The sequence below is a fragment of the Pteropus alecto genome, unplaced genomic scaffold (assembly GCF_000325575.1).
Source record: "Pteropus alecto unplaced genomic scaffold, ASM32557v1 scaffold46, whole genome shotgun sequence".
Classification (NCBI taxonomy): domain Eukaryota; kingdom Metazoa; phylum Chordata; class Mammalia; order Chiroptera; family Pteropodidae; genus Pteropus; species Pteropus alecto.
The window spans coordinates 957,562-981,359 of NW_006439231.1; the positions used below are offsets into that span (position 1 = coordinate 957,562).

General features: G+C 34.6%; 1 protein-coding gene across 1 annotated transcript in view; it reads left to right on the forward strand.

Moving 5' to 3' along the window:
* Window positions 1-23,798, forward strand: part of LOC102879930 (transmembrane protease serine 11C) — a 61,380-nt gene that overhangs the window by 11,794 nt on the left and 25,788 nt on the right. The window contains exons 3-5 of the mRNA XM_006916513.1: window positions 7,410-7,528; window positions 16,600-16,667; window positions 22,207-22,370. Of these exons, the coding sequence (XP_006916575.1) occupies window positions 7,410-7,528; window positions 16,600-16,667; window positions 22,207-22,370 (351 nt within the window). The remainder of the gene's footprint in view (window positions 1-7,409; window positions 7,529-16,599; window positions 16,668-22,206; window positions 22,371-23,798) is intronic.

Consider the following 23,798-nt stretch of genomic DNA (forward strand, 5'->3'; position numbering starts at 1 on the left):
TACAATAACGATAAACGTAAAGTAACATGATTATCCCCATTTCATAGAAAAAGAGAAGACAGTTCAGACATGTTAAGTTATCTGAGCAAGGCCAATCTGCTAGAAAAAGATGGAGTCGAGAATGTAAGCAAAGGTAGTAGCTTTCCAAGAGCTGGACAAAAGTGCAATTATTAGATACCGTTTGTATATAGAAATCATTCAATAATTGAAATCCTACATACCCAAAGTTTGACTTTTGACTAACTAAACAAGATATTGGGCAATCTTCATTTAAAAGCTACTTATATTCTCTGTTGTCATCTCATTTGTACCTGACGTTTTCTGACTCTTTGTTATTAGAGTATAGGAATACAATGGATTTTTGAACATTGATTTTGTAACCAGAAACTTTACTGTATTTGCTTATTGTTTCTAGTAGTGTTCTTGTGTAGTCTTTAGGGTTTTCTATATAGAGAACCATGTCATCAGCAAATAGTGACAGTTTCACTTCTTCGTTTCCTATCTGGATTCCTTTTATATTTTTTCTTGCCTGGTTGCACTCGCTAGGACCTCCAATGTTATATTGAATAACAGCGGCGATAGTGGACAGACTTGTTCCTGATCTTAGAGGGAAGGTTTTTAGTTTTTCACCATTAAGTATTATGTTTGCTAAGGGCTTGTCATAGATGGCCTTTATTATGTTAAGGTACTTTCCTTCTATACCTATTTTGTGAAGTGTTTTGATCATAAATAGGTGCTGTATCTTGTCAAAGGCTATTTCTGCATCTATTGATATGATCGTATGATTCTTATTTTTTAATTTGTTTATGTGGTGTATCTCACTCATCGATTTGCATATCTGGAATCATCCCTGTATCCCTGGGATGAAGACCACTTGATCGTACTGTATAATCTTTTTAGTATGTTGCTGTATTTGGTTTGCTAGTATATTATTTAGGACTTTTGCATCTGTGTTCATGAGCGATCTTGGTCTGTAGTTTTCTTTTTTTGTGTTATCTTTACCGGATTTTGGTATCAGAGTGATATTGGCCTCATAAAATGAGTTGGGAAGTATTGCCTCCTCTTCAATACTTTGGAAGAGTTTGAGGAGAATAGGTTTTAAATCTTCTTTGAATGTTTGGTAGAATTCATTGGTGAAGCCATCTGGTCTTGGATTTTTACTTTTTGGTAGGTTTTTGATGATTGTTTCAATTTCCATACTGCTGATAGGTCTATTTAGATTTTTCAGTTCTTCTTGATTCAGTCTAGGAAGGTTGTATTTTTCTAAGTACTGGTCCACTCTTCTAGGTTATTAAATTTGGTGTTATATACTTTTTTATAGTATTCTTGTATGATCCTTTGTATTTCTTCAGTATCTGTCATAATTTCCCCTCTTTTATCCCTGATTTTGTTTATTTGTGTTCTTTCTTTTTTTCCTTAGTGAGTCTAGCCAGGAGTTTGTCAATTTTATTAACCTTCTCTAAGAACCAGCTCTTTGTTGCATTTATTTGTTCTATTGTGTTTTTTTGTTTGTTTGTTTTCAATTTCATTTATTTCTGCTCTAATTTTGATGATTTCTTTCCTTCTGCTGACTTTAGGCTTCATTTGTTCTTCCTTTTCTAGTTTTTAAGATGAAGTGTTAGGTCGCTTCTTTGGGCTAGTTCTTGTTTTGGAGGTATGCCTGTAATGATATGAACTTTCTTCTTATGACCACTTTTGCTATGTTCCAAAAGTTTTGATATGTTGTACTATCATTATCATTTCTTTCTATTTATTCTTGATCTCTCTTTTTATTTCTTCACTGACCCAGTTATTCTTCAGTAATATGTTGTTTAATCTCCATGTATTTGTGGTTCTTCCTGATTTCTTTTTGCAGTTGATCTCTAGTTTCAAAGCATTATGATGAGAGCATATGGTTGGTATGATTTCAACCCTCTTCTATCTGTTGAGGCTATCTCTGTATCTAGTATGAGGTCAATTCTTGAGAATGTTCCTTGTGCACTAGAGAAGAATGTATATGCAGCTGTTTTGGGATGGAAGGCTCTGCAAATGTCAATTATATCCAGTTGGTCTAATGTGTCATTTAAAGTTGTTATTTCCTTATTGATTTTCAATTTGGACAATCTGTCCATATCCGACAGTGGGGTATGTAGATCCCCTACTGTGATAGTGTTTTAGTCTGTTTCTCCCTTTAATTCTGTTAGTAATTGCTTTATATATTTCAGGGTTCCCTGATTGGGAGCATAGATATTAATAAGTATTATATCTTCTTGGTGCGTGATTCCCTTTATCATTATGAAGTATCCCTCAGTATCTTTCTTTATATTTTTTATTTTGAAGTCTACTTTGTCCAATATTAGTACTCCCGCTTTTCTCTGAATGCCATTTGCTTGAAATATCATTTTCCACCCTTTCACTCTGAGTCTATGTTTGTCTTTGGAACTGAGATGTGTCTCCTGGAGATAGCATATGGCTGGGTTTTGTTTTTTGATCCATTCTGCAACTCTGTACCTTCTTATTAATGAGTTCAATCCATTTACTTTTAGAGGGATTATTGAAATGTGAGGTCTTCTTATACCCATTTTATCTTTTGCTTTCTGGTAATTCAGTGCTTCTATTGCTTCCTTGTCCTTGTGTTTCTGTCTTCTTTATTTTCCTTGGCTTGTGTGGGTTTTCCCTCTGGTCCTTCCTGTTTTATGTTCTATACTTCAATTCTGAATCTTTGGCCTGTGGTTACTATTATGAATATGTAAAGTATAGCTTTATATATGTATATATATATGTGAATATGTAAAGTATATATATGTATATATACTTTGAAAAAGATTTTTTTAAGAACTTATATATTTGTCACTAAACAAACATAATTTCAATCTGACTAGCCAAATTGAATACTTTTCATCCAGATGCTTTGGCATCATATAGAGACAGCCTTATGATGCTTCTCATTTGAATGAAACTTTCAGTATCATTTTAAGATTTTCTAGTTCACTACTCCAGACTCTAAACCTAGAAGCAACCAACCATCTCCTCATAATAACTACTCTTTCTCTTGGGCCAGTAATTAGCTAAACAAAGAAAGCTGGACAAACCAAAGCAAATATTCACTCCAGGATACCTACCATTTTCTGCTTCACATGATTCTATACATTGATAATGTCATATTTTCTATTGGGTTAAGTTTTTAAGAAATAGATGATAGATAGATAAAACGGGAGAATAAGTGTATCTGAAACTATTCACAAGCATTCACTGGGTGACTCAATGGCCGATACTAGGCTAAGCCCTCTAAAGCAGGGTCAGCACTCTTCCTCTGTAAAGGACTAGATACTGTATATTTTCCTCTTGTTGGGCCATTACAGTCTCTATTAGATCTATTTGAGTCTACTATTGCAGTGCTACTTTAGATGCTGTCTAGAATAGAAATTATTATTGTCAAAGCTCCCCAGATGGTTCCAATGTGTAACCAAGATTGAGAACCATTGATCTAGAGCAGAGGTTCCCAACCCCCAGGGCCGCAGACTGGTACTGGTCCGTGGCCTGTTAGGAACCAGGCCACACAGCAGAAGGTGAGAGGCAGGCCAGTGAGCAAAGCTTCATCTGTATTTGCAGCCCTCCCCAGTGCTACATCACTGCCTCAGCTCTACCTCAGATCATCAGGCATTAGATTCTCATAGAAGCATGGGTCCCTGGTGCCAAAAAGGTTGGGGATCACTGATCTTGAGGGAGACAGATACGCATAAGAGTCAGATGCAAATAAGTTCAGAAGTCAGTGACCCAGATTCAGTATGTCATTTCAGGATGGCAGGGACCCAGGCTCCTTCTCTCTGTTGCACCATAACCCACTTTGCCCAGATCATCTCAATGTCCAAAGCGACTGCCATCAGTTCTGGCCATCAGCCAGACAAAAGGTGAAAAGGGAAGGAGGAAAGCATACCCGCCCTCAATAAGAAAACATCTCAGAAGTTTGCACATACCATTTTTCCTTCCATCCCATTTGTCAAACCTAAATGCACTAGAAAGATCACTCCTAGATGTAACAAGTGGGGAACGGTAGTTTTTATTTTGGGGTAGCATATGCTCAGTTAAAAGTCACAAATTGTATCACTATAGAAAGAAGGAAGAAATTATATTAATAAATAACAGGTTTTTTTCCCTCAGGAGTAAAAATTCTGTTGTAGTAGTTTAAGCTGTAATGGGTGAAGAAATCAGCAGACGAGATTGTCAATAAAATTTCCGGATATGCATGGAGAAAGTTAATCTTTCTTATTGATTTTCTCACTACTATTAAGGATGATATTTCCAAATCTTCCTGTGTAATTGTAAATGGAAACTGTTACCCACCAAAATAGCAACTTTACTTTCAAAGAATAGAAAATGAATGGGAAAGCATCAGAGTCTAGACAGAAATAATTCTTTCTCAAATTCAAACATATTTGCGTTTTCTCGCTTTCAAGGGCCAAATGATAACTATGTAAGGTTCTCTTTCTAGAGCATCTCTTCAGCGCCAAGTTTAATGTTAACTCTAATAGATTCTGTGAAAAGCATCTCTTTGACTCTCTGGAGGCATGTTTGGGAAATCCTGGCCTGAAAAACTACTTTGAGCGAGTCTTAAATGTGGATTACAGAAGCCAAAAATCAAACTGAGAGCATTTAAGATTATTCATCTTCTAAGATAAAGGCAGCTAAGAATTGGAGAAATCAGCTGCCACCAGAATCCAGGTTTGAGCAAATAAGTCACAATATGTGAAAAAGAGCTAGGTGTCGAACCATATAGGGAGAAGTGCCCTGATACCATTATCAGTTAATTATATACCCACAACATTTGTATGATTTTAATCACATCACAAAAAAAATTACATTTCTCATAGGATAAGTGGCATCTTAAAAGAAAATTCAACATAAGTCTATTTCCTTGAATGACATTTTAAGGTGACTTTTAAGTAATTTTTTAAAACTGCAAAGAGGAACAGTGGAGTAATCGCAGAGAGCACCTGACCAAGTGAATGACATTTACCTGAGATCCTTCCATTTCTTCCTCTCTCTCTTCTTTCTCTGAGTTTCTTTCTCGGGTGAGATTATGTGAAGAAATTACAACCGCATCTTGAGAATATGCCTTTAAAGCCTTTGGCACAAACTCTTTTCCTGCTACCACCACAGCCACAGGCAGAAGGTCCTTTAAATGCAAGAAAGTTTAAATGCAAGAAAGTTTACCCTTCCCTATCCTTTGTCACAGGAGAGATTCAGGAACAATGAACACCTTCATGGAAATCAAACTTTGAGTTTTTCCATTCCTGTCTTCAGGGACCTCCCCGCCCCGCCCCCTCTAAGTTGCCTCAAAATTCTGCTACAACATGAATAATGTGGACTGCAATGCTTTGCCTCTACCAAACTCACGTAGAGCAGACTCTGTTACCTCCCTTTAGACCAAAGGCTGGACTCAACTCTCACAAATACACTCAAGGAGCCCTCATACTTAACCCTCACCTGGAGCACTTAATTAAAATAACATTAATGTTCCCACCCAGACCAATAGACTCTGGGAGAGAGCACAAGTGATGATTGTTCTTAAAACTCCACCTGCGATCCTAATTGAAACCCTGGACTGAGAGACACTTATCTAAGCCTCACTTCTCAATCTTTAATGTGAATAAAAATCACTTGGATGGATGTTAATTAGATTTATAGAGGTAATCTCTTTACAGTATGTACATATAGCAAACCATTATGTTGTACACCTGAAACTATGATGTTATATGTCATTATATCTCAATTTTAAAAAATCACTTGGAAATCAAAAATAAATATGTTAAAATACAAAGAGGAGAATTAGGATCTAATCCTCCCTGGAGCTCTTAACCCTAGTCCAGAATGTGACCTGGATTAATCGAAAATATTCCTTCTGGGAAGGAAAAACCAATGAAAATAACAGAGGAGACCCTAAGTCATTTTCTTCACTCAAAGTTTAAGCTAAATTTGAAGGTGAGGAGCTAATCCTTTATTATGATAGTCTGTTAGTTCCTCTGAATGCAACAGTGCCTTTTATTCAATTTACCACTCTCCCTTCTAATTAAGGGTTCAGTGCTCTAATAGGATGACAGAGCTAAATATTGCCTTTCCTCTTTAGTGTTTGAAATTTATTTAGTAGTCCAACAAGTTAATATAACCTAATACTACTTCAATGGCCTAGAGTCTCAACCCTGACATTTTTCTATTTTCAGACAATTTTGAGAAGAATTGGCATTAATCTTCTTTAAATGTTTGGTAGAATTCACCAGTGAGACCGTATGGTCCTGGGCTTTTCTGTATTGAGAGATTTTCGATTACTGAGTCAATCTCCTTAAGCATTATTGGTCTGTTCAGATTTTCTATTTCTTCATGATTCAGTCTGGGAAGGTTGTATGTTTCTCAGAATTTATCCATTTTTTCTTTCGTTACTGTGTTCAGCTTAAAGTCTATTTTGTCTTATATAAATATAGCTACCCCAGCCTGGGTATTGTTATTTTTGTCATCTGACAATTTAACCAAAGAAAAATACTATCTCATTTTACTTTGCATTTTTTTTTATTATTTGTGAGTGTACAGGAAAGATTCTTCCAAATAATTAACTTCTCTTACATGAAAGATTTTTCGAGTATTATAGAATGCTTTTACTCCTGCTTCTCTTTCTCTTTCCTTTCCTTTCTCTTTCTAGCCTCTCCTTTCCCCTCTCCTTCTCTCTCTCTCTCTCTCTCTCTCTCTCTCTCTGTCTCTGTCTCTCTGTCTCTGTCTCTCTCTCTCTCTGTCTCTCTCTCTCTCCTCCCCACCTCCCTCTTCCCAGTATAAAGTGAAGGGGTACGATGGAACCTGAGAAAAGTTATAAAAAAGTTTATTTCTAATAAATTCGTTGTATTAACATAGTACAGTCCAGCCTAACTCTCAACTTTATCCTTTGCTTTACTTTTCTAAAGTTGTAGCTGTGATTTCTTTGTTCTATTTACTCAATTTATGATGTTTACAAGTCATGCCTCATTTTACTTCCTTCCTGATTCATTTTCATTTCCTAGATACTTTATAAAAAATAAAACCTAAAACTCCACTGATTTCCCTAAACGTAATCTGTGATAATCACAAAAACTAAGATAATTATGTGTGCGTTAATATAATTTCACCTCATAGTAACATATCTATCTCCAAATTGCTCAGAATTAAAAGTTGGCACGTTGAAATTTTGCATTGAGAATTCTGAATACATTCTTGGGTAAAGTTATAATTTAATAAACATTCCTCTGTCAAAATTGTTTCAACAATCACTAGGAATCAAGATTATTTAAATGTCAAGTTACCTGAAATTTTATCGGTGTATTATATGTCGTATGGTTTTCTCAGGAATAAAAGTAATTATACAATGAACAAAGTGAGGACTATTTTTTCTTTTCTCTCCTTCTCAGGGAAGACACCTTTCTACTATCACGTCAGCTTTAAGGTCAATAACATTGACTATGACAGCAAGTTTGAAAAATCATATTCACAAGAATATATGGACCTAAATAAAAAGATAGTGTCTTTGGTAAGTTGACATTTTTTTTCTGTTCATTATCTTTTTAAATACTATGCTCCTGGGAGTTCCAGAATCCTAGCACTCACCTTCCAAGTTGGAAATGATTGATAATTTCACACTATTTCTTACCACTACCTTAGTTCTAAATTAGGGTAGTCAGCCCTTTCAGAAAGTCAGTTGGAAAACATGTACAGGAAAAAAAATTAAAAGGGATACATTTTGAGACACCTAAGAAATGCCTCACTCCTGATAGTTAATGGATATTTCTAAAGTACTAATAAAATAAATTAATAAAATATATCCCATCTCCAAGATACCTGATGAAGACTAAGGAGTCTTTCAAGGAACAGAAATGGTCAGTGTAGAAGAGAATACATAGCCCAAAGTAAAAATCATCTTGTAGCTCTTTAAGAATATGCTTTGTTTTAAATTAACCTTTATCTGACTAAAGAGCTAATGAAGAGTATTGACTGCCCCTTGGATATAAGACTTTATCAATGACGTCTCTTTAATTAGCTCAATAATTTTATCAACCAAACCAAATCCTGCCAAAAGCAGTGGTGGTATCATCCATCTTGCATTTCCTTAAGCAGATTCCTGACAGGACATCTTCAGACTTAGGTCTATCTGATTAAAGCTTGTGGTCTTTCTATAACATTATTATCTCCAGGTTTTCAACAAGTTCAAAGTCTTTAAAAGCCTCAGTGTGCTTTTACCATAATACTAAGAGTTGGTATAGAAAATTCTGATAGAAAGTCTCCACTTTTAGTTTAGCTTCATGATAAAAAGGAAATGACAGGGAAGTAATGTGATACAATGGTTGAGAAATTTTGGCCTCAGAGTCCTTGTTCAATTCTAAGTTTATCCATTCTCTAGCTGTATGGCCTTAAACAAATAAGTTAATATCTTCACATCTTGGTTTCAACTAAAAATGAGATGACAAATACCTATATCATATAATTGTTGTAGGTATTACACAAGATGAAATATGTCATATTCTTGGCAAAGGTCCTATTATTCTGTAAGCTTTTAAAAAAGATAGCCTAAAAAATTACCTAAAACAAAATCTATCATTTAATACTCAAAAATTATAAATATACAACATAGTTAATATAAAACTTTAAAAGAACTCCAAATATACCCAAACTAAGAAAATCTTTTCTGCTATAAATTCAGATCAACTCATTCAAATTGATTAAACTATGTTAACTTCAAAAATGAATATTCTAAAATGATCAGTATTATTAATTATCATATCATCTTGATCTCCCAACCACCAATCGTGATATTTTGTTTTAGGCCCTATTATTGATTTCTAACTCATCTGTAATAATAAAAAAAAAGTCACCAACTTTTTCATTTACATCCATCAAAGTGCCTGCTTTTACATGCTGTTTTCACTAAATACAATGATGCTCCATGTATAATAATTATTACCATGTAGACAACGTTCATTACGTTCAACACTAGTAATAATAGCGTGTACCAAATGGAGTTATGAATCATTCATCAAACTTACCTATTAGTCATTATTATAATAGCCACAGCCTTTTTCTTCTTCTAATTTCCATTAAATAATTATAATGATGATTACTCTAAAAAGAGGAAAGGAATTGGCTAGAAAGAGATGCTGCTTTACTATAAGTGGTAGTTTTTTTAACTACAGAAGAGAAGCCTTCATAAGGAACATTTTCATATTTTAGACACATATTTTCCTAGTTAGCAACTCAAAAAGAAATCACTGCCATGTCTTATTTTTTTGTCACTCTCCAGCAGGTATGATGCCCAAATACAGTGAATAGAAATTCTAAAAATTAGGAGTAAGGCAGTATCTTAACAATAATAATTAGCTTTACTAATTGCACTACCGGCCTAAACACTTTATATATTAATTTGTTTAATCCTCACAACAATCCCATTTCCTTATGAAGAAACTGAGGCACTAAGATGTTAACTTACCCAAAGTCATACTTAAAACATGCTTCCATCTTCAGAATCACCAAAAATAACAGATTATAACAGTTATTATTATTAAGTGTCACTTAGTAGCAACAAAAACTATAAAATACAACTAAAATAAATTTAAAAACCAAAAAAGCAAAAAAAACTATAAAATATATATAAATAAAACATGCAAACTATATAAAACCTATATGAATAAAACTATAAAATCTTACTAAACAGCATAAAAGTATAAACGAGAATAAAAAGCATGTTCCTGTAAGAGAAGACTCATTTTAATTATACTAATCCCATCCAAATTAATCTATAAATTCAGTAAAATCCTTTAATTTATCATAAAGATTTTATTTCAAATTTGGTAAATAGTGTTGACACAACCAGCTGGCTATCTGGAAAATATGTGAAGTAATGCGTTCCTGGCATAATTACTTGATAAATAGTTAGCTTATGCAAGTTTCTGTTTACCAATTTGAAGAATAGAATGAGATAAGATTGTTTTTAAGGTTGTTTATAAATTTAAAATTTCATAAACCTGTGGATTTATTACTATCAGTTCTAGAATGTTATTATCTAACCACTCCAGGCCCAAAATGTTGTCTCTTGTCTCTGAACACCTACAGAAACCACAATCTTCAGCACTAATTTGTCACTTACTGTGTCTTTTCTTTGTAGCTACAGGTATGATCCCTGTACCTATTGTCCAATTATCTCCTCAAAGACAGAGACCACTCAGTGCTGAGCATATTCAAATATATTGGGGGAAAAGGAATACAAAAGCTAGAAGGAAGGGAGTTTAAAAGGATAGAGAAGAAAAATGTTGAACAGCGTATAGAGAAAAAGGTAGATTTATGAATCATCAGAAATATTTTTTCAACCAAAGAGAGCTAACATTTAAATTATTCTGAGCATATAAGTAGCTATGTTATTCTTTCTTTCCGTGGTATTTCTTTTCCACAGGAAACAAAATACTGTAATACCATTGCTCTCCTAGAATGTACTACAGTATTCCCTGGTCTTTTCTTCACAGATATAATTAGCTGTTTCACACACTGTCATCTTGTAATAAAGACATTGCTCGACTCTATGTCCTCTTCCAGCATCTTTTCTCTGCTCCTTTTCTCAGTAAAACTGTTGAAAAAGTTAGATATATTCGCTGTTTCCACTCATCACCTTTTTTCTCCTGAACTCAGTGCAGCTGGGATTCCTTTCTCTCCGCCCCATTGAACTACTCTGATAGAAGGCACCAAACACTTCAATTTTGCCAAGATAATGGTCACTTCTTACTTGAACCTCTCACCATTACTTTTTTCCTTTCTAAAACCATTTCTCTTTTTGATTTCTAAGACACCTTCCCCTCCATATTTTTTTCTACTTCACTAGCTGCTTTTCCCAGATGCCTTTGCTGGTTCCTTGTCAACTGTAGGTCCCTAGTGTACTGTCCAGAGCTTTCCCATTCCCCTTCTCCCGTCTCCATCTTTCCTATTTCTTTTCTCCTGTTCTCTCTTCTCTATTTATACTCCCTCTAACTTACCTCATAAAAACTTTGTTTAAAAGACATCCACATTGATGACTCCAAAAAAAGACCTCTTGATCGTTACCCCAAGACCTATTTCTCCTCCAAATTAACCCAGTTGTTCAACCTAAAAACTTATAGGAATACTCTTCTCAGCCAACAAATCAGCACATTCTATCAATTTCACTACTGAAATATATCTGTAATCAATCCACTTCTCTCCCTAGATGCAGCCCCAATTGTCTTTCTTGTCTAAACTCTTACAATTGCCTCCTAACTGGTTGCTTTCACCTAATCTTATAATCTGTTCTCTACACAGTAACTCAAGTAATCTTTTGAAAGTGAAAATCAAATTATATCACTCACCAGCTTAAAACTCTCCAAAGACTTTCAAGTTTGCTCATATTTATATAGACATGCACACAAAAATAAGAAGGAAGAAAAAATATAAAACAGAGAGAAAAGATCAAAACATGTATTTTCAAGTATAGACTTTTTTTCTTTTATGCTTGCTTTTTTCTACTCTTCTCCCCTCCCTCTACACATATCCTCAAACTCTGCCTTCAAATATTCCATATCAATAAAATGATATGTATCAATAAAACAATGTGTATACAAATACATAGGGTATTTTGTCAATATTTCACTAAAATGGCTTCATATTATACATAATTTTATAAAACTTGTTTGCTTTTATTAGCAGTATTTCACAGAAACATCTCTAACTTCTGTAAAGGCCTAATGTAACCTTTTCAATGACTGCATAACATTTTTTAGTGTGGATGTAGCACAGTGTATTTAACTCTTCTCTATTTATAGTCTTTTACTTTGTTGCTAGGTTTTGATTAATATAACCAACATTGCAAAAAAAAAATATTCTCTACAGACATCCTTATATTTATTGGCATTTGATAGTTTTCTAGACTAAGATTTCTTAATCAAGTGAGAATTTTAATTTTAATAAATGTTGTCAGATAGCTTTCCAAAGGATTGAAATAATTCATATTTCCCCCGGTCACGTATTTGAGTACTCTTCACAATCCCCACCAGCATCAGGTGTGATTTTACTTTTTATTTGGTGCCAGTTTGATATGTTTATTATTGTCACTTTAAATTGCATTTCCCTGTCATTTTAATTTAGGTTTCCCAGAATATGAGGTGAGGTTGAAATCTTTTCTCTCTACATGATGACCATTCAGGCTGACTCACATGTGAATTTTCCATTCACATCCTTTGCCCAATTTTTCTATTTGTCCAATATTTTCCTTCCTTGTCAATTTGTAAAATTACCTATAAATTACAGAAGTTAAACTTTCTCTAATATTTGCATAAAAACATCTTCCCAAGTGTACATTTTACCACCTGACTATTTATGTGGCCTTATGTCTACTTTATTTTTAATTTTCTGAATTTTCTGTCTTGATTCAAATGGTTTCCACATCTCATAAAAGAAGTGTATTCGGGTTCCTAAGTGAGTTTTTCTTCCTACTTTCAAGTCTTTATCCACATGGAAATAGTTTTAGTATAAGATAGAGATCCATATTTATTTTCTTTTAGGTATAGATAGGCAGTTGAACTGGCACTACTTATAAAATAGTAAAACCTATCCTAATGGTTTAAAACGCCATCTTTGTTGTAGCCTAAATCTCTATATATTCCAGGATCTGTTTTTGAATTCTATATTGGGTTCTACATTAATTGTATGATATTTTCTTTCCATAGCATAATTTTCAAGTCTTTCATCTCTTTATTTATGATTCTTTTAAATAATAGATTACTAGGTTTTGTTTTTTAATGCAACTTGATAGATTCTCTAATGACAAATTTTGTCTATTCTCGTTAATTACAACAGGTAATATACTTGATTTTATTTATCCAGTTTGCTTTAAGTAATTTTTTTGCTTCCTTTTCCTTATTATTACTAATTTAAATTGTTTTTTATTTTTTTCTTCCTAAAAATTTCAATATACATAGTTACAAATTAACTTATCCTTCCTGGAACTCAAAATTACATAAATATTTTTCCATGATTATTTAAAAAATTATTAGCCTCATCAAAATGTGTTTTTCTTATCTAATCCTCAACCCAAGAAAAGGAGGCCTTTAACATACTTTTACTTCTATCCTCTCCTCCCTTTTTTATTCCGCATTCCTGATAAGGCTTTTTAACATTTTTATTTCCCTTCCCTCCTCTGCCCTCTTTCCTATTTCTAACAACTAAGTTTCACTGAGATAGTACTTCAAGTTCTAAACTATTGTTAGGATGTTAGTTAAAGTATGTTGCTTCTTATACAGTGTCAGATGGTTGCTGGGCTTATCATGGTGATCACTTTTTAGGTATATAGATGTTGAATAACTATGGTGGACCCCTGAAACTAATATAATACTGTGTTATCTATATTTAATAAAAATATTTATTTAAAAAAAGGAACCTTGTTTCCTCATTTGTATTGTGGGTACTTTGTTGTCCACTGGACACTGCCTATAATGTGTATTCAAGAAATAGAATTTGGGGGCTCTATATCTCAAGGTCTTACATTTGCAAGTAGAGAGCCAATGTCTGTTCCTTTATGCCATGTTGCATTTTTTTTGCTAAGAATTTCTCTAATAATTAAACATTGTTTACAACTAGTTGGGCTAATGTATCATATAAAAGTCATTGAATAAACATTTTTTTGAAATTAATTTGATTTAAAAATAGACTAAACCTTAAAAATAAATAAATAAATAAAGCATATTGCTTCTACTTCAAGCACTGAAATTATTCATTCATTGTATTAAATATGCGTATACACTCATGTGCACGCACGCGTATACTAGGTTATAATTGCTCGCCATTTGTTTCCTTTCTTCTTAATCTTCCCCTCTATTGAGATCTCAATTCTGATTTATATCTTGCTTTACTAGAGTCCTTAGTCACATATTTTTCTCAGTCATGATATGGAAACGATATATTACTAAATCCTTGCATATATATAAATATCTTTCTTTATCTCTGATTTGAGATTATATCTTGACTGGGAATAGGATTGTTGAATTGTAAATTTCTTCTCTCAGAGTATGAGGATATTACTTCAATAGCTTCCACCTTCAAATTTTACCATGAAATATTCTATTTTTTCTATCAATATATCTTTTTTTATAGAAGTTTGTATAAATTTTTCTTTGTATCTAAAATTCAAGAATACTCCCTGAATAGATCAAACATGGCTGAAACTCAGTCTAGCTCTTAGAATCTGTGGGCTTTGATCTTTATTTAATTCAGAACCATTTTTCCTACTATTTATTATAATTATTATATTTCATCTACTTCTTTTTTTTCTCTCTTTTTAAACCCCTATTACACATAGCCACTTCTCCCGGAATCATGTTCTAAGTGTTTTATTTCTTTCACACATTATTTTCTTCTTTTTAAATTTTATTATTTTGTGGTATTTTTTCTATTTGGTCTTCCAGGCTACAAATTTGGATCTCAAGAGTGATAAACATCTTCTTAAATTGACTACTGAATTTTTAACTTGAAAATTATGTTTTTTAGTACCACATAGTCTTTTTTTACTATACCTATTTGTTTTTATGTGTGTTTTTTATCATTATTGTTTAGGTTGCTATCTGTTTCCTTCAGAAGTTTTTGTTGAGCACCTAATCTGTTTTATTTCCTTTCTCAGGCTGCTGGGCTCCTTTATTTGAATTGTCATTTTTCCTTGTAGACTCATTGGGGCCACTATTCTGTTATTGGAGGCAGTCCGACAAGTTGGAAGGTGGGATAGTCTTAAATTCTGTAGACTAAAGGTTGAGCAGCAGGCATTCTGCCTCTCCATACAAAAGCCCCAGGAGGAAGTCTTCGGTTCCCTATTTTCTGTCCACCATACTAGCTTAGCCTCAGAAGCAAGGAGTCTTCAGTGCCCACTCTCTCTTTGCAGTCCTTCTTGGCTGCTGTGGGGCCATAAAAACACACTCATATTGTCCAGTGTCAATTTTATCCCTGGGCATCCACAAACCTTTGTTGGCCAAGCTCTTCCCAGGTCCTGTTGTGATTCTATCTTTGTACAGGGCTCTCAAGTTTACTCTAGGTTCTTTCATGACCCATGAAAGGGAAAATTTCTCATCACCTCCCTGTTTCCAGAACTCCAACCCACTTGGCCCCAGAAGAGGCATATATATTGGAATTCATAATGGAAGAAAAATATAATATAGTATAGTTACCATTTTGTCAGGATTCCTCCATTCACTGTATTTAGGAATAATATCTGAACTCCTTACCATAGCCAACAAGGCTCTCTGTATCTCATTCCTACTTGGGAAACTTCAACTTATAACACTCTCCTCCATGCTTACTTTACTTGAGTCACAATAACTTTGCTTCTATCCTTCAAATATATTAATCTCATTCTTTCCTAGGACCTGCTGTTCTTTCCATCTAGAATACTCTTCTCCCCTTGACTGTCAACTTTTCATCTTTCGGGTCTCACTCAGATGTTGCCTCTTCTTAGAGGCCATATTTGATCATTCAAATACTGTCCCCTAATTGACTCCATCACATATTTTATTTTACTTTTCTATATCACCTAACACTGTCTCAGATTATCATATTTATACATTTATTTCTTGATGTGCTTATTATCGATTTCCTCTTTTGAGTCTCCAAGAAAATATGGATCCATCTAGTTAGTTCATAGTTTTATTTCAATAGATATTTATTGAATACATAAACCCATTCCGATTGCTTTGGAGCAAGAAGAAAAATATAAATTAAATCTTTGCAATTCTAATAATGAGTCACTGTTTTTGAAAGCCTGTCTTTACCAAAGTAAAAGCCATGCTCAGGGCAATTTGTTATCTGGTGCTCTGTGGAGGTCCTACTGTGAGAAATCAATGAGGTTGAAATTAAGAGCAGTTGCAAAAATGATTCTTAGATAAAATTTCTCTGCGAGGTTTCTCTATATCCCACTTTGAACCTGTAAGTAGCATATAACTGAAAGAGCAGGTAAAACAGTTTGCAGTCTAGATATGAAAGGGAACTAACATAGTAAAAAAATGTGTGTGTGTGTGTGTGTGTGTGTGTGTGTGTGTGTGTGTGTGTGCAGCTCCTCATTCTGGGGACATTTCTGTTCAGTTTTATGGCATCAATGTTCAATAAAAGGCTGAACATGGAAGATAAAATCTACTAGTTGGTCCTTTTAATTCACCTCTTCAAAATGACTTTTCTGACATATTACACTATTAGGAAGCAATTTTTTTGCCTCACCTTGTGACATAATTTGTTGAAATAAGGATATTTGTAAATTTGTAAATTGAGCTAGTATAAAGACAATTTTCAAAAAAGATGCATTTAACACTCACTGTATCTTTTTCCTAAAAAAATCATAATATGGGGAAATTTTAATGCTATGTATTTTATGATATTAAAGAATTAATTCCTGGGATGTAGGTAGCAGTAAAATAAAACCAGTTCGGCCATTTATTGATAACTGGTAAAGCTGAATGATGGGTATGTGGGTTTTGTTACATTACTCTATTTGATTTCGTGTATGTTTGAAGTTCTCCACAATAAAAACTTAAAAATTAAAATATATATATTATTCTTCATTTTACTTTTTAACAGATAAACGAAACATTTCATGGATCCCAATTAAGAAGACAGTATGTCAAATCTCGTGTTGTCCAAGTGAGGTATGTAAAATAGCCTGAGAGGCACAGAGAAAACCTTTTGTCTTTTGCTTTCATATCTCATACTCGACAGAATATCTTTGCTTGGTATACAATTGAAAGGTTGAAACAAATTTAAATTTGGGTCTTCAAAAACCACTAGCATTTCAAATGTGAAAAAAGATATTTGAGGTCTAGTGAAAAATTATTAAACCAGAACCAAGAGTTCTGGCTGACTGTGAGTTTTAGATAGTTAAATGAGATTGTTTTTATTTGAAGGCGCAAAGTCAAAAAGCAAATACAAATCAGGAGATGATTTCAATATAAGGAAACAATGGGTAAGAAAAGAGACCCATGTACAGAATGTCTGATCCAAGAGTGGCAAACCAATAACTAATGGGCTAAATCTAGCTTAGAGTTGTGAATTAAATGTAAAAGTTGGGACATTTCACATAAAATACAGAATTTTCAGAATGTGTTGAAAAATCAAAAGATCTGACAACACAGAGCTTACATTCCCACATAATAACATGCTGAAACTGAAGCTGTGCGGTTTGCAGCAATCCCTAACATTCACACAATGTATGCATAAGTGTTTACACCCAACCAGCCTCCCTCTCTTACCTGACCTTCCTGGCGCCTCTGATGCAGGACAGGGCAAATTTCCCCACACGGGGAGAGGGGTGAGCGGAGGAAGAGACCAAGCCCTGTACCGAGAGAAAAAGAGGGTCTTTTGGCAGAGCGTGTAGAAAGAATTCAAAACACACACCTCAGTTAGAGTCAAAAAGAAAGTTTATTAGAAAAGGGATAACACTCCACGGAGTTTAGTCTCCTCTCAGAGGCAGAGTGAGAGGGACTGTGAAAGAGATAAAGACAGAGTAAAGCCACTGAGAGGGACCCTGAGTATTCAGGGAATTCAATTTAAATATCATTCTTTAGTTCCTGTAAGTTATAGTTTAAAAGACTTTGTTAACCCACTTCCTTTGATACCGACATACAGTGAGGAAGGGGAAGAGGAAGAGGAAGTAGAGTGAAAAGGTAAGAATATGTAGAGTGAAAGGCCTGCTGGTAGTTCCCAGCCATAGGGAATGACTGGTGGTTCCTGTTTCCCCATCACAGGTGTGGAGAATGGGTTGTTAGCAATCCCAGTAGAAATCTTCCTTTGTTCTGAAGGTGTCCTCCTGGCCTGGCTGCAGGGCTGACCAGCACATTACAGTCTCTGATTGTGGCTTGATTAACATTTTAATTCTCTTGCCTTCTTCCTACATTACCTCTAAAATTCCAAATCTACAGCTATTTTATAGATATTTATTCAAACATTGGTGAGGAACAGATAACCTGCAGTAACTATGGAAAAATAATAACTACAATCACTAATAGAAATGTTAATATGCTTTGGACTCCACCTCTCCCTAAAACTAGAACTTGTGCTATTTAACTTCCTTGGTTTATTTTTAAATAATCCATGCTTCTTAACCAGTACTTCTGGAGAACTTTACATATATTAACCCATTTAACCTGATAACAACCCTGTATGGTATGTATATATCAGTTTCCCATGATGCAGATGAGGAAACTGAAGCAAATGTAGGTTAAGTGACTTGCCAAGGCCACATATTTAATAAATAATAAAGGTATAGTTTGAACCCAAGCAGTCATATCTAGAATATTGCATCAGCTTGTCTAATCCTCACATTTCACTCCTGCTCCACTACAATCCCTTCTCCACACAGTTTCCCACAAATTCCAAACTCATTATATGACCCCACCTGATCTGGCCCTGGGCCTGCCTGTCTCTGACCTCATCTCATACCCTTATCCTCACTCACAACTTTATATCCACACTGACCTGCTATTATTTTTCCAATAAACATACAAAATTATTTCCACCACAAGGCTGTCAAAGCACAGATTACATCAGACAAAGTTAAACAGACAAGGAAAAATTTATTCAAGGCTATTGCAATAGGGTAGAGAGGCTAGAACTAAGTCTTAACTCCTCTGAAACAAAGGGCCATAGCGTTTTTAAAGTCTGGGGTAAGAGAGAGAGATTTAGGCCATCTGTGTTTACTAACCCCCCAAAAAACTAAACTCATATCTTCATGACAGGAGGCAGTTTTACAACTTGGACTAAGGTGCCCACAAAAGTTAGGCTTCTGCCCCATCATGAATACTGAGAGGTACAAGGACTACCTCCTTTGATGGCTACATTTCAAAGAAATTGGTCTTCAGGTCCTTGAGAAAGATACTTCTGGGGTTGTTAAACAGCAAGAGGCTTTTAGAAAATGTAATTCAAAGGAGGAGAGGAAGAATTTACAATTACAAGTTTTCTAAAGTAAGGGATCTAAGAAAAGGGATATCAATGGTTTAGTGTCAGGAAGAAGCCCGTCAATTATTTAACAAAACTGAGGGGAATGTTAAGGCTAACTTTACATTTGATGTTCCTTCTTTCTGGAACATTCCTCCTTCAGAGCTTAGCATGACTCGCTCTTTTTTGTCATTAGGATCTCACTCCAAGGAGGCCTTCCCTGAAGATTTCTATGATGTTCCCACCTCCACCTTTCAAGCCATTGCTCTATTTTCTTCATAGAACTCACCTTGAAGATTATTTTATTTATTTTCTTGTTTATTTGTTTCTCCTATTAGCACAATAGTAGAAAGCTTATGGTTTCATATGCTGATAGCCAGATACAGATCTGGTACCTAGGACTTTGTCTGACATATTGCCTGGACTAATTAATACACATTTGTTAAATGAATAAATGCATGAATTGAAAGTTTAGGTTTTTAAAAGAAAACTGCCAGTAGCAAAGAATTATAGCATTTGTCATATAAAACTAAAGAGCATTTTATGAATCAAGAGAAGGTAAAATTAAAATAACCTTTAGTTCATGTTTTCAGTAGAAAAGAGGATCATATTACTCTAATGATGTCAGATTAAGAATCCATATGTCTATATTTAGTTTATTTTTAGACTGTTATTTGACCCAGGAGAAAAGATGAGTCTGATATCTGTGGTTTGACAAAAATCTTTAAAATAAACAGTAATATGATATATCCTTGTCCATTGCATAAGAAATAAAGGGCTTGTCTCTAAAGACTAGATAAGAAAAGATTAGTGCTGCACCTGCATAAAAGCAAAAGAAGCAAGAATTCTCAATAAATTGGCATGTAATTACTAAATGCTTAATACTGTACAAAGGAAGTAAAAATAATACACTTATAGCACTCAAAGGAAGAGCATCTGGTGTACATATAACCTAAAACATAAAATAATAAGGGTGATGTAGAAATTGGCTAATCTATTAATTTATAATTATCCTGGAAAAATTATTGAAATAATGAGGCTTTAAAATCACTCAGAAAATCTTGGATCATGACCATGGATCCTGTTTTTTGTTTACGAGTGTTATGAAGATTTGGAAGTGGATGTTTTTAGGATCTTTCTTGAGTCACATAAAGCTCTGCAGCTGTTCTGGATTTTCAAATGCATAAATGCAGAGGATGAGGTTAGGAGGCATAGAAACAGAATAGAACAGAATAGACATTCTATCAAATCAGTGGTAGTTACCACCTTTTAAAATTTCTGGTTTATACATTTGCATCTTCAAGTCAGAATTACAAATTTAATAAATCTAGCCTAATGTTTTTGCTCAGTCATGATTTCCAACAGCTGAGAGTCGACTCACTCTTGCAAATTCTGCCTTCACTAAAAAAATAAATAAAAATAAAAAATAATTTTCTCATCTTACCTGTTACATTTTATTTTGTTATTTGCTATTGGCCTTTTATTGAGAGTCCATAGTGAATTCATAATACATAGATGTTAGGTAGCTAGTCAGACATGAGCGACAAGGGGCAACAAAGGAATAGGGGTCCAGCCTAGAGACTGCCCACAGAACACCCCAATGGTCAAAGATGTAGCAGCCAGGTGTCAATCAAAATGACCTCACTTGCCAATCATTTAGGAATGTCTTTGTCACCGTTGGGGCTTATTGGAGTTTCATGTCGCCCCAAGGGTAGGGGGAAAGGAGAGGGATAATGACAGTGTAGACGTGTAGTTAGCATTTTCCCTTGGATCTTCAAAAAAACGGCAGTGAAGAATCACATATCATTGAGATTTAATAATTTTATTAAACATATATTTTAGAATAACAAAGAATGCCCCAAGAAGGCGCATGGAGAAAGACAAAGTATGCCCCAAAGAGGTACATGGTCCCAGCACAGTAACCAACACAAAGGGGCCAAAGAGGCCACAAAGGGGTAAAAAGGCCACAAAAAGGGAGGAGAGCCCAGAGGGCAAAAAAAGATTCAGAAGTGGACATGTCTTCCTTATATTTGGGCCATGATGGGTAGTTCCAAAGGCATTCCTAGGTGATTGGCAAGTGAGGTCATTTTGACTGATGCTTGATTGACACTAGGCAATAACTTTGCCTAGTGAGCATGTGTGTACCCAGAATTCAGTCTGTCATAATTAAATTCATGAACTTCCAGGCATAGTCATGAGATTATAATGAGACTGAAGTTAGGGGCGGTACTTTCTGCGCATGTGTTCATAGCAGGTTTAGGCCAGCACTTTTTTATGGTCTTTGTGCTCTAGGATTTGGAGTAATTTATAATCCTAAAAGGGAGATATTTCTGGGTAGTCCTTAAGGAAGGTCTTCAAGGGAAGTATCTATGGTTACAGAGTCAGGCCCCTTTTCCTTTGTTCCCCTGTCGCTCATGTCTGACTAGCTACCTAACACCTTTGGAACCACCTGTCATAGCCCAAATATAAGGCAGACATACCCACTTCTGAGTCATTTTTGTCCTTCTGGGCTCTCCTCCCTTTTTGCCTTTCTGGCTCCTCTTTTTGCCCCTTTTTGCCCGTCTGGATTTTCTCTCTTTTCATTGGCCTTTTGTGGCTTTTTTGCCCTTTTGTAAGCCATTTTGGACCCTTTGTGTTGGTTACAACGCTAGGATTATGTGTCTCCTTGGGGAGTACTTTGTCTTTCTAAAACATATTTTTAATAAAACTATTAAATCTCAATGACCTGCAATTTTTCACTGCATCATTTGAGGAAGAACCAAGGAAAAATGTTAACTACATGTCTGTGCCATCATTATCCCTTTCCCTCCCAACTACCGTTAGGGCAACACCAAGCTCCAATTGGCCCCAATGGTGACATAGATATATTTATATTAATAAATAATTTTTACATAGTACTCTAAGATTTTCAAAATACCTCCATATATTATCTTACATGGTGTTTATAATAACTCAATAAATAATATTAACATCCCCATTATAGAGATGAGGAAATTTCAGTACAGTGAATGCCAATAGCTTTCTGTAGTCAAGGAGCTGACAAATGATGAATTTACGATACAAACTCAGTTTCTTTGAGTCTAAATCACACTCTCTTTACTATTCACCATGTCGATGAAGTGCCACTTCAATGCCCTTGTGAGGAACTGGAATAGCTGTCAGGGGCTCTATTTAACAAAGTATAGAATGACTCTCTAAGAATGATAAAGGCTCAGTAATAAAAGCATAATTTATTTGTCTGTTTCTGTTTCACAGCCGAGCAAAAAGGAATGTGGTAATACATACTGTGTTGAAGTTTACATACCACTTTAAAAATAAAGCAGCAAAATTTCAGGAAAAGATTGAAAGGATTTTACATCAGAAATTAAATGGTGAAACTGGGTCTTTACATATAGATTCTTCTTCACTTAAAATTTCAGGTAAGCATTTGTATGTTATGGTATAGAGAGATTTTCATCTTTTAATTTGAATATGGTATTTAATTATTCAAATGAAACACTTTTTTCTTTAAAATATTATTTCATATACAATGATAATTTCTTTTTAACCACTGCTAAAATATTCACAATTCATCTTAATCTAGACTTCTAAATTCCAGAATTGAGTTTTAATCTCTTTAACATTAAACTTTTTTCTCGATAGACCTTAAATGGACTTTGTTGCTCTCACTCTTATATACAATCTAATTCTAATTCTTGGTCACCTAACACTATTGTGAAAGGTAGAGACAAATGTCCCTCCATTCCCAAGATAATCAATGTCTCTCTGGTCTTGATAAAAGTACAGCCAATGCTTAGCACAGCTAAGCTAGGTTATCAGTTCTCCGGTACAACAAATTTGACCAAGGGCAGAAAAGCATCCCTGCTCATACAGGAAGGACTGAAATGACTAAATATTTATGGAAAAAAAAAATCTAGGCCAAGGGTTCATTTGCATGTAGGATCTCAGGAAAATAGACTTTCTGGGGGTCCTTTTCAGATTTATAATTTTTCTCAGTAGTTTTATCTATTACAAAGCGATCCTACAATTTTATGAAAAGCAGTGACTGTTAAGTGTAATATACTTAGGTACGGACATTGTTTTGGTGTTGTCTTAGCTTCTACCTGTTGCTTAGAAATTTCCTCTCCCTACTTCCTCACCTATCATCAGAAGCTAGATGTCTCATGAAACTGACTGGGGATTTATAGGCATAGGATCAAACCCAGCAGCCAGCTGGGCCAGTCCTCCAAAACCACAATGAAATGTATAAACTCAAAGCTCACATTCAAGACAGCTCTTACTGAAAGAGAATGTGAATCTTCATTAGTCACCACATAAATAGGTCTCTGGCTTAGAGATCTATGCAAAGCTTATTTAGGTAGTCAAGGTTGTTGTAACAGCGTCTTATTGAATAGCTTGACCTTCTTATGCTGCTTGGTTAGTTCGGTTGCTTAGAGCCTGTTCTAAATATGTCAAGGTTGTGAGTTTCATTTCCATATAAGCTGCTTAACATAGAGGAAAATGTTGCAATTTCCTACAGCTGTGGCTTAGACATCCCTAGCCAATGCTATAAGTTATACTGAATGGCTGAGTACAGTACCAGTGTTTCTAATTATCATGCCTAGAAAGAAAAGATATAGAATAATGGTTAAGGTCATGGGTCCTACTTAATGAGATTTGAATCTCATGTCCTCTACATAAGCTATGTGGCTTTGGAAAAATCACTTAATATTTCTGTGCTTCAGCCTAACCATCTAATCATGAGAATGATGATAATAAAAAAGAGAAAGAAAGAAAGAAAGAAAGAAAGAAAGAAAGAAAGAAAGAAAGAAAGAAAGAAAGAAAGAAAGAAAGAAAGAAAGAAAGAG